The sequence below is a fragment of the Panthera leo genome, chromosome B4, assembly GCF_018350215.1.
Source record: "Panthera leo isolate Ple1 chromosome B4, P.leo_Ple1_pat1.1, whole genome shotgun sequence".
Classification (NCBI taxonomy): Eukaryota; Metazoa; Chordata; class Mammalia; order Carnivora; family Felidae; genus Panthera; species Panthera leo.
Genome location: NC_056685.1, coordinates 22836102 through 22852850, shown reverse-complemented (window position 1 = coordinate 22852850; position 16749 = coordinate 22836102). Strand labels below are relative to the sequence as shown.

Below are 16749 nucleotides of genomic sequence, written 5' to 3'. Positions count from 1 at the left end.
TGAATTTTGGGAAAACTTTTCTCATGAAAGAGATAAGTAATTTTACTTCTATATCCACTACTAAGTAGTTCCGTTGATAATTACATCCTAGATTTTAATCATGTGTCTTGATTTTCAAACTGCATCACCCTAACTATAGCTATCCGAAGGGATGTGAAGGACTAAGCACTTACCTAATTTGGATCATGTAGGATCCATTAACTGCAGTCAAAAATGTGAAGTTTGAGGAGAGCTAAAAACACTGGCCCTATCTTAAGAGATGGGCTTACTACTTCTTCCATACAAGTTTGCCATTTGAATGATAAATTCTCTTTCTAGTCAATACAAACCTAGTAATGGTTACAGATGTATTACAAAACGACTGTTTAAATATTTTAATTGCCAGGGTGAATAGCAGACATTTTGGTCCACTTAAAAGTGGGATGAGGGAGTGGAAATTGACATATCCCTCACGAGTGCAAAGCACTGCACAACGGCACAAAGGTCCATGCACTATGCTACCCTTTTGTCACTTCTAGATAAGGTTCCAAGCAGCATGTGCAGGTACGATGTTCAGTCACCGAGACTAGGTTATTGAAATTCCAAAAGATAACAGGCCTACGTATAGATGTATTTACAAAAAAAATGAAAATACTATCGTACTCCAAATCAATGTTTGTGATTTATTATTGCATGCTTATCACCAGAAAAAAACATTTTACTCAAAACATTTTTATATGAATTGATTTTGTATTAGTTTTTCCACATGATTCTTTAGGACGTCCACATCAGCTGCACAGACCTGGTACTCCATCTTCTCTTGCTGCTTCATTCTTTCTAATAAAGCTTCATGAGGTGGAGGTAATGCGTTGTATGAACTCAGTAAATAAAGCTGACTTGACGAAGTATGGTTGATTTCTTTAATCTTTAAAGCCTGCATGATAGCAGGTGCAAACTTTGAGTAATGAGCTGTAGACGCGACAATCACTGGGCAAGTTTTGTCTTGCATTCTGTCCGCAACCACTTTTGCAACCGCAGTGTGCGGATCCAGAATATACCCTGAAGTACTGTAGGTGGAATGAATAGCTGCAAGGCACTCTCTCTCAGAGCACCAGTCGGCTACAAAATCCTGCTGAAGTTTCTCGACTAGCATCTCGTCGATCTGGAAGTGCTGCTGCTCTTCTAGTTGATTAAATAATTTTGTCATTAACCCTCCATCTTTATTAGCCATCATGTGTAAATGTCGTTCCAGGTTCGAAGCTTTAAGAATATCTATTGACGGTGAAAAGGTAGGAGTTATTTTTCTTTCCCTCAGATCATAATGTCCTGTTTTTATAAAATCAGTCAGAACATGGTTCTGATTAGAGGCGCAAATAAATTTTCGAATAGGGATTCCCATCATTTTGGCGTACACTGCTGCTAAAATGTTACCAAAGTTTCCTGTGGGAATACAGACATCCACCGGGCTTCCAAAAGAAATAAATCCTTGGCTAACAAGATCAAGATATGCAGAAGCATGATAAACTACTTGGGGAAGCAGTCGGCCCCAGTTGATGGAATTAGCTGAACTTAAGATAGTTCCATGTTCCATAATAAGAAAGCCAGTAAAGTCAGAATCTTTAAAAATTCTTTTTATAGCTGTCTGGCAAAAATCAAAATCTGACTTGACACCCACTGCCCACCCATTTTCTTTCTGGCTGCCAATTATTTGTGCTTTTTGAAAATCACTTACTCCATTTTCAGGGAAAAATGTGGCCACGGCTATTCTTTGCTTGTGATTCTTATTAATACGACTAAAACCATTTAAGACTGCGCTGCCCGTGTCTCCTGACGTAGCTACAAGTATCATATAATTGCAGCTTGGTGGAATACAGTGTGCAAACAGATGAGGCAGAAGCTGTAAAGACAAATCTTTAAATGATCCTGTTGGTCCATGAAACAGCTCCAGGATGAACTGGTTGCCTGAAAGGTGCCTGACAGGGGCGATTTTTGAGCAGGCAAAGTTTTCCCCATAAGCAGTTTCAATCATTTCTCCCAATCTGGCAGCAGGTATGTCAGCAGGATGTATACACTTTTCCAATAGTATTTGTGCTCTTTCTATGTAGGTTGCTCCTACTAGGCTTTTCCACTCCCTACAGTTTAATTTTGGAAACTCCTTCTCAGGAACGAAGAGTCCACCATCAGAAGCTAACCCCTCAATCACTGCTTCACTAAAGAATTTTGTTGAGACCTTCTGCTCGCAGTCTTTAGGCCAATTGTGTCTTGTTGAAATGAATGTTTCTGAGTCCACATCTTGGTATCTTTTAACTGCATTAAGCACTTTGTCAGCTACCTCCTCTGGGGAAGCCCCACTTTCACAAAAAACACGGGTATCGTACCATTTCTTATAATACTGTCTTCTAAATTTAAGTAAGTCTTTCATAGATGTGCCAGCATTCTGACCTACAATCCTATCTACTTTCATGAATTTTAAACGACTGACTAGATCTATTAGAGGTACGTCCAGGTATACAATTATCCCATTTTTCTTCAGATGCCACATGCTAGCATCATGCATTGGATTGGACCCAGTAAGGGAAATCACACTTCCAGATGCAGAGAAGTTTAACACAGCTTTTCCTTCCTCTTCTAAAAATTGCTCATTACCAACATCCTGTAATTTTTCAGACACACTCATATTCCAGGTTTTTTCAAGGATATCATCATCCACATCTATGACACAACAACCTAGTTTCTGACCTATTATTCTGCCTACTGTTGTTTTCCCAGCACCAGGAGGTCCCATCAGGATAATATTTTTGTCTCCAACAAGAGAGTGGGTTGAGTGCCATGACTTCCTGAATTCTGCAAGTGCAAAGGTTCTTGAAAGAAACAGCTGCACATGTTTATCCGTTCTAACATGTACACTAGGAAAACATTTCTGGGCTATTTGTTTCAGATGCGGACATCGGTTAAAGTGGAGCATTCTCTTTTCACTTTTCTGCCCAAGTCAACCTAAAAACTGGCTTTAGCCCTTTTCAAAACATAAAAACAAAAAAGACATTTGGTTACTAATTTCAACGGACTTAAAGTCCCAACAGGACTGAAAATAACCATGTCCACTGTACATAAACTGTTTAGAAATCTTTCAAATGTATGGGACATTTAAAAAGTACTTAAACCCAAATTCTCAAATATTACAGATATCCTCTTAATAATCTTTTCGATCTCAAGACTGAATCATCAAAGCTTTAGAAATTTGTAACTATAAGCAACACTTTATTCAGAAAATGCCTTATCATAGAGGCTTTAAAACACACACACACACACACACACACACACACACACACACACACACACACACACAAATCAGAGTAGTAGTTCTTTTCCTCTAATGAAAATTGTTTCTTGGTTTATAACCCATATAAACAAGGATTATTTGGAATGCTATTTACTTGCAATTCACAAAAGCTGAGTAATATTCTTCATATTTCTCTTTAGTTGTATGAACATGTAGACAGACTTATAAGTTTCTTATAAAATTCACAACAGGGAAGCAGGCTAAAATATTTGCTTACAAAACACTTAAATAACTTCCCAAATGATAGGGCAAAGGTATGACATTTTTTTGTCTTATGTGTCTTTTATATGCATATTGTAAAAGATCATCCTTACATACTTTTCATATTGAAGACTTTTACAAAGCTAAAATGAAAGGTATAATATTATGCAAATAGTTAAGAAAAAATTGATAATTAACAGCAAAGTCAAAGGCTACGTATCTATAACCTTATCTGCATGAAACTGTCACTTTTGTTTCTGTCCTCTAAACATGATCAGTGGAGAGACTTAACTCAAATTCCAGACTCTACAGTGATAGCAAAAAAAAAAAAAAAAAAAAAAAAAAAAAAAAAGCCTCAGGAATGCTTCCAGTGATGAGAGAAAATAATTATTCTGGCATGCAGAGCAGCTCTGCAATTCCCCACGCTAGTCAGATCCCTGTCTTTGGAAATATACTCACCATTAAAACATGAATGTAAGCCATACAAGTCAAATTCTTAGTCGTGTGCAAAATGCAATTTAGGAACTGCTGCAATGTTCATGTAAATTCACTACAGGAGTTCTACAGACATGTAGTGGGGCTTTTCACACGTTCCACAACTAAGCCATATTAAATATTAGGTGGTATGTTTAAATATGTTCTGAAAACTTTCAATCATTTACTACTCTGATTATCTGTAATACTGTGTTCTGTAATTAAACATTTAAACCACTTTAAACTAACACCGAATTTAACTTACAAGTTAAATTAGAACTGTCAAGAGAAGCATTACATTTCCTTATTTGGCTTTTCAGCTTGTATGTGCTGACTTGTAATTTCCACTGACTTGTAAATATATGACACACAGGAACCAATCTTAGATGAAGAGTTTGTTGATGCTGAGGCAAAGTCAATCTTAGCAAAAAAAACGGAGTCTATAATAGAAAAATTTTCAAGTTAATCATCACTGCATACAATATTATAAAATTCCACACATAGACTGGTCTATTATTAAAATATCTACCTAAAAATTTTAAAGTATAGACAAATAATCAATTGACCCCTTTCCCGTTTCCCCAAATCTATTATTAAAAGATTAAGATACTTTTTTCCAATATCTGTGTCTTACAAAAGAAATTTTATTAAACCGTACTGAAGGAATTTTTTCCACCAAGCAATATGAAAGAGTAATATTACCAAATAATAACAAATCTACAATCGTTCACAATGACACCTAAAATTTTCATTTCTTAACTGGATGTTTAGGGATGACAGAAAAATTTAAATCTGTGGCCTAAAGCTATAAAATGAGTGTTTGAATTTCTCTTGTCGGTTGTTTTATCCACCTGAATCACTACATGATTTGTACGTAATGATAACCTACTGTAAAAAGTGCAAATAAAGTGTCTGCCACATACAGGTACCTCTTGGCTACTTAACTGAGCTTATAATAAATTCAAAGCACATATCACAGTGGCTGGCACATAAGAATATTCTCATATATGGTAATATTAATTACTGCCATGCAGAAACAGTGGACCAAAATCATTTAATTTGAATCAGAATACCTAGACTCAAGGCTAAGTATATTTTTTTACGGTCTGGTTAGTTTATAAACCTTCAGAGAAAATAATGGTACTTATCCATGAATCAAGAACTGTTTTGCTGTGCAGTCTAATTCTCTTCCTGTAGTAAACCAAGGACCAGAGAACTGTACACTTGAGCCATTTCAGCAATCTCTTTTATTGAACTGTATTCTAGTAAAGTACTTTAACACTAGTTATTTTTCCTGGAGGAGAGAACACTAGGTGTTTTGAAGGCACTTTATAAAATAACCTGATTAACCTCCTATTCAGGAGGCTTTGGCTTATGACATCACAGTGTGTGTTCTTTTTTTTACTTCCCAATGTGTAATTTTCTGATGTCCGTATTAGCAATCATTCTAATATTACCTGAGTAGCTGGTTTGTTTTTATGAACATTAAATCTTTTAACTGATCTTCTCCACTTTGTGTTGGTTACTACAATGCTCACCATCAACTATTAAAAGTAGAAGACTGTAACACAAACATTATGCATCATTCATTCACCTTATCTCTTGTAACCTGAGTTTTCCTTTACTTTATATGAATTAAAAATAGAAAATTATGACAGTTCAATTTAATTCTGTATCAGTATTATTTACTGATACAGTAGCAGAAGGGAGTTGTTAAGGGCTAGAATATGTAAACAAATAGTATTACTGTTAAAGAAAAATAAAGAAGATGAATTCTATTTTAAGTAACATACTGAATTTTGTTTTATAACATTTCAGCCTCAAATTAATTTTAGGGCTTCAACATCCATTGTAAGCCAGCCAAAAGGCAAGATGAATAATACCCACACTACGTAACTTCCATCTGGAAACTAGGTTTACTTAAGAGTAATATAGTCAATTCTTCTTATTCATGGTAGTTATATTCTATAAAGTCACCGTGAGTACTAAATTAGTGAATATTGAATATTCTCATTGCTCCTAGGGGAAATACAGGGTTAGGTTCCTGTGAGCCTCTAGTCACCTTTTTGCCAACTGATCAATATATAACCTTGTTTTATGTCTCTGTTTAAAGACATTTTATATATTTTTTATATTTTTAATATGTAATTTGTACATATATATGCTTGATTCAATACCACTGAACAGCCAATAGTACTCTAACTTATGCCTGGATGAAGCTTATCTAACGCACATTTTATCTGTTAGGTGCATCATAGCCTTATTGCCTTAGGAACACTAAGCACACTTCAGCCCTCTGGGGGCCATTGTAAACATCAAAAATCACTAACTAGAGGCACAGAAATGTGAAAAATGTGGCACTAAATAGAATGGGAGAAGGACACTTGTTGGCCGTATTTGAGCTGAAACCGGAAGGCAGACAGCATCACCTTGCTTGACCTCAGCTTGGAGCACGCGCATCAGGAGACTCCTATCTTTCGCCACAGTGCGTGTGTCCATGAACAAATGCACAGGTTCTACAGGGAATTACCTTGGGGTTATAAATAAATCCTAGCAAGCAGAATTCACAAATGTCGAACCTGCAAAAAGTGAGGATCAACTGCATATCATCCTCCTTTTTGACTCAAAGCCATGTTGTGACACTGCAAAGGCAACAGACAAAACAATTTCCAATTAAATGGAAGTCAACTACAAGAGTCAGAAAACAAAAGCAGTATTTAGACCAAATCACTTGGCTATAAAGTACTCAGGTTTTACTATCCCAATATCCTGAAGTATTTTTTGCAGAGCCACGTTCCTCATGAAAATATTTTAGTCCTACTCTCTAACTCCTCAGAGGATGGAAGACCAGCACATTATACAGTAATACTTTTTAAGTAGGTTTTCCTACTAATCACTTAGAGTGGGGCTTTTTGATCCACTAATCCCACTGGCTACTTTCTAGACATAATAGACACCTGCCATTCAAACAGACAAATGAAAAGGCAGTAATGTGTCAGTGTCACAGCAAGAACTTTAAAATACAAAAACACAATGTCCACATGGACATAATGATTCACGTACTCTTTGATCTCAAGACACAAAATTTAACAATTTTACTGTGGCAAGCTGATCAAAACTGAATAAAGAATTCAAGGGAAAAAAAGTAAAGAAATCACTTTTTAAATCACTTTCAAATTATTTCCCATAAATGCTAATAAGCTTACATTTTTTAAACCAAAAACCATATTAATTTTCAGCAACCTATGTACAGTGAAGTTTTCCTAAGGTCACACTAGATGACTGCTCATCAATTAAAATCATACCCATTGTCAATTTTTACTTCCAGAATGGTTGAGAAGAATTTTTCAATTCCATTATAAAATTACCTAGTTTCCAATTCCTCTGGGAAATCATCAAAATCCTATTTAGTCAGGATGATTTAGCATTTCTCACTCATTTAAAACATACTATTCCAAAATAAAACATAAGACACAGCACTTTAAAAATTATTTTATGATGAGAACTGGCTATAGTTCAATAAACTTCTGAAAATATTCATGTCTTGAGTATGCTTGTCACCCTATATTAATGCAATCTAAATTTCTCAGAAGAATGACTAATCCAGTCCATTGTCTTAAGAAGTAAGACATCCTGATTTTTTAAAATTCTTAAAAATGACTGCATTTTTACAGCAATAAATCGTTTCCCAATACATAATTTAAAAAATGCAAATATACTGACATAAACTAATCACAGGGGGTAAAATTCCGCTCTGGAACACTGAGCAAAAATCTTCTCATATCAAGCCTTTGTGTCAGTCAGCTCCTAACTTACCTAGAAATAGCAAGGTGGAAAGGGTGGAAGGAACATACACTCCGGTGCCCTGTTGTAATCACAGGGCTCTTATAATCAAAAGTAGAATTTACAAGTTCAACCCTCATCCTTGCCCCTATTTAGTATCAAAGCTGATTAAGCCTTTCCTGTGGCTACTCTTTTGCTGTTGGATATCCTCTTAATGGTCTTGAGTATTTAATTCAAGACTTCCTAAGTATCCTTTTAAACTCTGTAACTTAGAAGTATTACAAAGAATATCTCTTACACAGGGTTTTTTTTCCTCCTCCTTGTCTTATTTATATTCCCACCTATGTCCATTTTATTCATCTAAGTAAGTTAGATTAATCTTTAGCAAAAAAACTCAAATTTGTATGTACAAGCATTTATAGCAGGGGTCTGTGCAAACCATAACCCACAGGCCAAATCTGTGCAAAACCTGGATAATCACGCTTTTTGTAAATTAAGTTTTATGGGAACACAACTTTGCTTATTTATTTGTTCACCTGTTTAGTATTGTCTTTGGCTGTTTTTGAGCTACAACAGTGGAGTTGAGCAGTTTTGACCAAAACCATTCAGCATGCAAAGGCCTAAAATATTACGTAGCCCTTTATGCAAAAGGTTCATGACCTCTGACAATATATCAGTACTAATTCTTGGCGGGCATACTGGACACAGATATTTTCTTTAACAGTATTGCTATTTTGAGGGAATTATAAAAAACAGAAATATATTCTTTGTAAATATGTTTTCAAAAGGCAAGCAGAATTATAGACCAAGGATCTAAGGGAAAAAAGTTCCTTTCTAAATGATTTAACAATTTCATCAAGACTGTAAACTAAATATACTATAGTGAGATCAAATTGTTTGGTATTTTTAAAACCACAATAAATACATTGTCTTCTGTGAAATTACTGTATTTGGTAACACCAAAGAGTCAGGACTGTAGCTAAGGTCGGTTGGTACTAACTGGAGGTAACAGGCTTTACACTTACTGGCTCTTTTAGGAACTGAATAATATAAAACATCCCAAAGTGTTCTTCATTAGAATATTTATGGGGCGCCTGGGTGGCGCAGTCGGTTAAGCGTCCGACTTCAGCCAGGTCACGATCTCACGGTCCGTGAGTTCGAGCCCCGCGTCAGGCTCTGGGCTGATGGCTCAGAGCCTGGAGCCTGTTTCCGATTCTGTGTCTCCCTCTCTCTCTGTCCCTCCCCCGTTCATGCTCTGTCTCTCTCTGTCCCAAAAATAAATAAACGTTGAAAAAAAAAAAAAAAATTAAAAAAAAAAAAAAAAAAAAAAAAGAATATTTATAAGCTTTAGGCCAATGACCATCCATTGGCTAATGGTGTTATCATTAGGAGTCCTTAGTTCAAAGTTTAGTATGTATTCTTTAGAAAAAGATTTTTTCTCTTTATACATGCTAAGCAAAAAGAACCCCCACCCCCCCAAAAAACATAAAGGGGAAAGGAAAAGGACAAAGTGGTATATACACACAGAAAAAAAAGTTTTAAAAAGTAGAAAATCTGATGTGAACAGGAGCATCATTTCCAACGTGTCACCCATCTGAAATAAAATGTTAAGCACACGGGATAAAGATAAAAACCTGATTAACTGGATAAGAAAAAACTAAATGTATTCTTATCTAATGAAATTCACTAAAAGTCCCAAATGATCAGCACCTACATATTCTGCATAGCCTTTTAAGTAGGAATTAAAAGGTTAATGAAGCAATCGTGCTGTTTTTCTCTCTCCAAGGAGCACCCTGGCAGTGAGCCGACCCACACTGGTGTTGTCTTTTATCTCTGACCGTCTTTATTCCCTGTGGGCAGTGGCCTCTGTAAGTTTGGTTCAAACCAAATAACTTATTTCCCAAATCTTGCCAAAATGCCTTTTAGAGACTCGGGGTGGCAAAGGCTTCTATATGAATTTCTTTCAGCAATCTTACGTGAATAGGCTTATGGAAGACCAGGCGGTTCAAAACGGAATAAAACCTTTTCTGAGAAGACAGTATCAAAAAAGGGACAGCAACCAATCAATCAAACAAACAAAATAAGCAAAAATTCAAGGGCCCATTTAAAAAAGCTTCCCCTTCTGGTTTCGGCTGCTGTTTTTAAAAACAGCCAGTCCACACGTCGGTGGAGTAATACCTAAGAGGAGGGACCGGACTAAGAGGTAAACGGGCGGAGCAGAGAAGCAGCGAGGCGCAGGAGAAAGAGGGAGGCCGGGGAGGACCTCAGCGCGACAGGTGGATGGGCGTAAGGCGGGACGTGGGCGCGCACTCCCGCAGGTGGTGAGCAGGGCAGCCGAGCGAGCTCCGGGCAGCCCAGGCAGAAGCAGTGGGGAAAATGCGCCCAGACACAGTTGATATCACAACGGAGTAGCGGAAAGGGGAAGAAACGAAAAGGGGAAAGGCATGCGATGGGAACGGACCGGTTTCTACAATTTCCCTTTCTTTCTCCTCAAATCACTCACCAAGAAAATCACACTGAGAAGACTGGGGGGAAAGGAAAGAAAATGGGAAGGAGCGTTCAGGAGCCGCCACTGCCGCCTCGGGACGGACTCCCACACCTCGGGGCCTCTCCCCGGCTCGCCCACGGCCCAGGCCGGAGGCCCTCGCTAGGCCTGATCCGCCCCCAGCCCCGCGCTGCGGTCTCTGCGCCTGCGTCTGTCAGGGAGGGCCTGCGCGCCGGCGCGCCACACCCACGCCCCGAGCAACCTCACGCCGAACACGTGACTGGCTGTCCGCGCTCCACCTATGTGAGTCCTCCCTGCTCCTCAGGCTTCTCCCCACCCACCCCGTCCAGCTCTCGGCGAAGGCCTTACGTCAGCCTGACCTCAGCGGCTCGCCCCACCGCCGCCGAGATTGGCGCCTGCGCACGAGAGCCTTATTGTGTGACGCTTGCGCAGGAGCTACGCTTCCCTACGGTCTGCAGTGGAGCGTGTTTTCCTCTCCAAATATGCAGACAGAAACGAGCAGTGTGTTTAAGTAAGGGGACGCCATTCAACTCATTATTCCCAAAGGCACATATAAACAGTGGTTTCCATATTGAACTTCTCAAGCAGAAGAACTGCAGAGGGAAGAAAACCTAGTTTGCAGGGCTGCCTTCTACTTCCACGTAGCCTAGCAACTGTTACCCAAGCAACCACGCCGTCAACAACGCTAAGCAACCCCTAGAGAATTAGAAGGGCTATTTTATTTTCTTCCCAAGAGAGGACTGCTGACAGGTCAAAGGGGAATTAGGTGAAAGAGACAAACCTTAGTTCCGTGAGAAGTCAAGAGTAGGAAAGGAAACGGGAAACAGTGAAGAAAGGGACAGACATACTGGTATAGTGAGAAAAAAGTTGACCATATTTAAGGAGTCATTTTGGTGGCCATGGATACAACTTGCTTTTCTGAGAGCATTTATAACCTCATACCCAGTGACCGGAAGGAGCCTCCCCAGCCTCCTAGGTATGTGGGTAAACAAAAGATTATCACTTGAAACAAGAATAAGGAATAACTATGCCATTTCAAGATTAAGCAACATACGACTTTTAAAAAGAAATTACATATATTTTTGTCTTAATGAAGTAGACTTGGATGCCAGCTTTTTAAGGAAGTGGCTGCAAAACCTGGGTATTTAACATCTGTGTCACAATTCACGGAGAGGACGGTCCAGTGCTGTGAGAGGGCCGTTTTATTATGTTAGCCACTTGTTAATATAGTATGTAATTGTTTTGTAATTTAATTGTTCGTACATGATGTGGCATACAAAATAGCGTGAAATTTCTTGTTACTGAAAAAAGAAAATCACAGTTTTATTGTCCTGTGTTAGGATACTTCCTACTTGGTTTCAGGGGTTCGTTGTTTTATTTCTGACTACACTACTGCTCCCTCTCTAAAGGGATAGTAGTTATTTCTGAGATTGTTGTCAAATATACATTCCTGTTTGTTTCTGAGGCTCAGTTTTTTGACTGGTAAGACAAAATAGATTCGTTTCTACAGTCTTTTTCAGATCTGATAGTTGGATAGAAAGAAGAATAGATGGGTAGAGACCCAAAAATATATAATTGAGTTAAAATTTTTACATGGGTGTTAGGACCCCTTAAGTTCCCCCACATTTCAAAAAGGTAACCCTGAAGTAAATATCTCAGTTAGTCTCCTGTGTATAAACTTAGAACTTATGTAAATCTATGGGGAGAAAAGAAGGTAACTAGTGCAGAAGATCTTATTCCTCCTAGAATTCGAAATATTTGCTGTTCTTTACCTTTCTTCTTTTCCTGATGCAGGTCAAAACCACATTGAAAGTGCGATGGGCTTAAAAAAAAGACTCTGCAACTAACTGGTTTGGGAATCATGAATAAATTTTCATTTATTTTCTTATCTGTAAGACAAACTAAATGATCCGGATCATCTTTAAGGTTCCTTTCAGATCTAATGGTCAATTATTTATACTAGTAATTCCTTGGGGTATATAACATCAACAAGTGGGCAAACCCTTCCATTGTAAGCCCAAGAATCTGGTTTCAATAAGAGCAGTACCTATATTATTTTCCATTAGTTTCTCAGAATCTAGCAGAGAATGGAAAGAGGAATGTAAAGTAAGATGTGATGGACTTGTAGAATTTATGACGAATGTTCAAATTAACTATTGCTGAATGAACTTTTGGTCAAAAAATCCAGTATGTTGTACAAGATAAAGTTCCTCTTCTCTGAAATCCACTGGTAGGCTGTATTTTCTAGAGAGTACTGAATTTGAAAGTTAAGATATTTTATTAGATAGGTGTTCTGTTCATTGATAAAAAGAGGCATCTTTACTGCATCTAAGTAATTTTTTCAAGAAATTTTATAAGAACAGTCTAGTCTGTTCATTTGATAAGCAATAACTGAGCCCCTATTTATGTGTATAACATTGCCTTTGGAGAATGTTCTTGGGAAATGTTGGAACTGATAGCACAAACTCCTTGGTTGACTCTGAAGGAATAAGTAAGAAAAAAGAACTTAGGGTGAAGGGAATAGAAGGCAGCAATTGTGGTGCCAGAGGACTCTCTGTTAGGGTGAGACTGTCCACAACATCCTACACTGTCTGCAACAACCTGGGGAGGTTTTACTTTGATAAAGATGCCATACAGGCAAACCACTAATATGTAAAAACAGAGCATAATAACACATTTAACAAATTCCTCCTCACCACACTGACACTAACTTGCCCTGACCCAATCCCCCTGTTAGTGGTGTTACGGAACCAGTCTGGAACACTGGCGGAAAAACCAAGCGGCATTCAGAGATCTTGGTGGATCGGAGATTTATTTAACACCGGTGGGCTCAGGGGAGACCATTTCTCCAAAGATCTGAGCCCTGAATGCAAGCAGGAAGCGTAATTTATAGTTGTCTGCCTCCGTATTTGGGGGGGGGGGGGGAGGGGGGTTGCACGCATGGCAAACAGGGCAAGAAGAACCTGGAAGAGGGGTTTCTAAGCCAGAGACCAGAGCTTGTTTTAGTCCTCGCGGCCATCTTATGGTGTAAAACTTTATTCATTTTCCCAACAGTGGTAAGAATCTTAAGAAGGAAACATAGGGGGCACCTGGGTGGCTCAGTTAGTTAAGCCTCTGACTCCTGATTTTGGCTCAGGTCATTATCTAACGGTTTTGTGGGTTCCAGCCCTGCGCTGGGCTCTGCACACTGACCATGAGGAGCCTGCTTGGGATTCTCCCTCTCTCCCTTTCTTTCTGCCCCTCCCTGTCTTGTGCTCTTTTTGTCTCTCTCGAAGGAAGGAAGGAAAGGCAGGAAGGCAGGAAGGCAGGGAGGCAGGGAGGCAGGGAGGCAGGAAGGCAGGAAGGCAGGAAGGCAGGAAGGAAGGAAGGAAGGAAAGAGAAAGAAAGAAAGAAAGAAAGAAAGAAAGAAAGAAAGAAAGAAAGAAAGAAAGAAAAGGGAGGAAGAAAGAGAAAGAAAGAAAGAAAGAAAAAGAAAGAAAGAAAGAAAGAAAGAAAGAAGGAAAGAAAAGGAAGGAAGAAAGAGAAAGAAAGAAAGAAAGAAAGAAAGAAAGAAAGAAAGAAAGAAAAAGAAAGAAATCTATTTGCATTACTGAGTTATAAACCCAGCTTTAAGAAAGCTCACTGTGGCTCTTTGCAAGACTAGCAAGATTACTGTCCAGCTTTCACAAAGTGGTGGATTTCTCAACAACTGACTGCATTGTGATCTCTCATGCCTCAGAGGTCACAGTCTCCTTGGGAAACTAAAATACAAACATGAAAATGTTGATTAACAATAAAACCATATCCCAATGAGAGATGCGGCTAACTAATGAGAACTTAGAAAATGGATCTGTGCAATGAAAGTGGGGTGAAGGCCATCCTCTTGCAGTTGAACTTAATGAGCTGGGATTTAAGATCTAACAATGTTAAAGTCAATGGGAAGCCATGAGTCAGTTTTCAAAATTTCAATTGCTCATGACACATGAGATGGTTTCCAAGATGTTCACCAAATTTGTCACCCTTCTGTTGATGGCTCCAGTTACTTAAAATCTCCAACCATTCTCTCTTTCCCTTTTGTTTAAGGTAATATTCCAGATATGTACCAAACAGTTTATGGAACCATTATCTTTAGCACAATACTTCCATTAATGAATTCATTAGCATTTTGACACTCATGTCCCACCATTGCCTCACATTGAAATGCCCACATGACTTATAGCTAAGGTCAGTCTCTCTCATCCTATAATTAATGTAACTGATTTTTTAAAAATCTAAACTCATCATTGATCTACGGAGATAGTTTTGCACTTTAAATCTTTCATACACTGTCTCAACCGTCCCTCCCAGCTTTGTGTTATTTGTAAATCTAATAAGTATGTCTTGTATATCTCTGTCTGTCATTGAACAGGGCAAATATTTTGCTTAGTAGACTAAAGGACACTTCTTTCTAGGCTGACAGCCATTCAATGTTAGGAGGGTTCAGTCAGTCATCCATGTGCATACATTAATCAATTCATATCTCTCTTATCAGTAAGGATAAGAGGCTCTGCTAACATAAAGGTGTATATTATGTCTAAGGTATTTGCCTGATTTATGAGCCAAGTAATCTTTTTTAAAAAATGATATTCATTTCAGGGAATCGAAACTCCAAATGGCTCATTTAATCATTGCTTCTCTACAGGTTTTTAGATGCTCTCTAAAATTTACATCAGATTCACCAGCATGGAGTTTCTGGATGCATGCTTATTTAAAGTGGGAATATTTAACGTCTAAGCACTCACTAGTTGGCTGTTTGGTTTTTTGTTTTTAAGGCTTTCTGGTTTTCACTGGCATCAACTGTGACATGGAGTCTGAATTTCATTTTCACAGCTTTTCATTTTTCTTGGACTATCTTTCATTTTCTTTATTTTCCATTCTATATTTTCTGAGGTTTTATAACATCTCTTTGTTTAAAGTCTAGTTATGTATCTGACTTTGCTAAGTAGTCTTGACTATTATGAAATCTTAGATAACATACTTATTTTCTCCTGAGGTTCTTATCTACTTTGCTGACAATTTGTATCCAATAATTCAACTGGGGAAAGCAGTAGTCCTTTTAAATGAACTTATATTCAAAGAAAGCCAGGAATATTCCAAAGTCCTTGTTTATAGAATAATGAAATTTTATGTTAAAATTCTCATTGCTGCCATATGTGGTCTCAGAGTTTTATGACTAGTGTTAGAAATTGTTATTCAGATTTTAATATAGCTGTCCAGTCTCTCTCTGCAGACTTCCACAATAATAACATGTTTCTTCATCTCTTGTAAAGAAAAGAAACTTTGCATGTACTAATATGGAAAGAAATCACATTATATTAAGTTTTAAAAAACAAGATATATTTCATACATAAATAGAAACATAGAAAACTAAATTTATTTGGAAAAGGGATTGAGGAGATAGAGTAAAACTAGATTTTTATTCATTTTTAAAATTGATATATAATTAGTATATAGCATTATGATAGTTTCATCATTTTTTATTTTTGTAATTTGGAAAAATAAAAAATTATTCATAAAGTATAAAATATATTGTTTTGTATAACAAATGGGTAAGCTTTCAGCTCACAAAATAATGTATTGAATCACAAGATAGCAAATTAAAAAGAAGTGAGAGCATATACACTCTTTTCTTACCACAGGGGAAGTTATTATATTAATCAAGAGATATCTGCCAATTCCAACTTCTGTAGGAAACTTAAGGCACAAATTTAGATTGAACATTATTTTATAAAGGTATCTAATAAACTCATTCTTTTTAGACCATAATTAATCCCCAACCATTGAATTCAAGGATGAGGAAAGGCCTCTAAAAGCAAGAAACAATTTAATGTTTTTCCAAGCAAACTTATCAGCATACATAAGAAAATAATACAAGTGGGTGCCTGGGTGGCTCAGTTGGTTGAGCATCAGACTTCAGCTGAGGTCAGGATCTCACAGTTCGTGAGTTCAATCCCCACATCAATCTCACTACTGTCAGCACAGAGCCTTCTTCAGATCCTCTGTGCTCCTCTCTCCGTCCCTCCCCTGCTTGTACTCTCTCTCTCTCTCAAAAATAAATAGACCTTAAAAAAAGAGACAGAGAATACAAGTTGTTAAAAGTGGCATAGCTAAACTTCTGCTTCCAATCAAGGATGAAATTTATCGTCTCACCTTAAACAACTAAAACATCTGAAAACAAAGTGTAAAACAATAGTTTTTCATACACTGGCCAATGGACAGCACAGAGCAGTCACCCCTAAGAAAGGAGAAACAAGCCCTACAATTGCCCCAACATTCTCCCTAGAGAGTTTCCAGGCCAAAGCTCAAGTAAGAGGAATTTAAACAAAACTCAGCAGTTCCCTTCTAGACATAAAGGATACCATGCCTAAAATGAAAATAGTCTACTAGGTGGGATTAACAGTAGCTAAAACACTGAAGAAAATATTGTTGACTTTGAAGACACAGTAAT

The 16749-nt window shown here is 37.7% G+C and overlaps 2 protein-coding genes across 11 annotated transcripts in view; one reads left to right on the top strand and one right to left on the bottom strand.

The window, feature by feature from the left end:
- Positions 1-642: 642 nt before the first annotated feature.
- Positions 643-10671, bottom strand: THNSL1 (threonine synthase like 1). 9 transcript variants are annotated; one of them, XM_042945142.1, is made up of 4 exons: positions 10632-10671; positions 6525-6636; positions 4260-4434; positions 643-1251 (listed from the first exon to the last, which is right to left on the bottom strand). In XM_042945142.1, the coding sequence occupies exons 2-4, from the start codon at positions 6597-6599 to the stop codon at positions 713-715; spliced, it is 789 nt and encodes a 262-aa protein (XP_042801076.1). In that variant the 5' UTR covers positions 6600-6636; positions 10632-10671; the 3' UTR covers positions 643-712. The 9 variants fall into 9 exon arrangements, with proteins under 9 accessions (XP_042801076.1, XP_042801070.1, XP_042801071.1 ...); XM_042945136.1 differs by having other exon boundaries at positions 643-2992; positions 10632-10670; XM_042945137.1 differs by having other exon boundaries at positions 643-2992; positions 6574-6636; positions 10632-10668.
- Positions 10644-16749, top strand: part of ENKUR (enkurin, TRPC channel interacting protein) — a 24807-nt gene continuing 18701 nt past the window's right edge. The window contains exon 1 of one of the 2 annotated variants that reach the window (XM_042945145.1): positions 10644-11259. In XM_042945145.1, coding sequence (XP_042801079.1) covers positions 11183-11259 — 77 coding nt within the window. In that variant the 5' untranslated portion in view covers positions 10644-11182. The remainder of the gene's footprint in view (positions 11260-16749) is intronic. The other variant, XM_042945143.1, reaches the window with a different exon arrangement.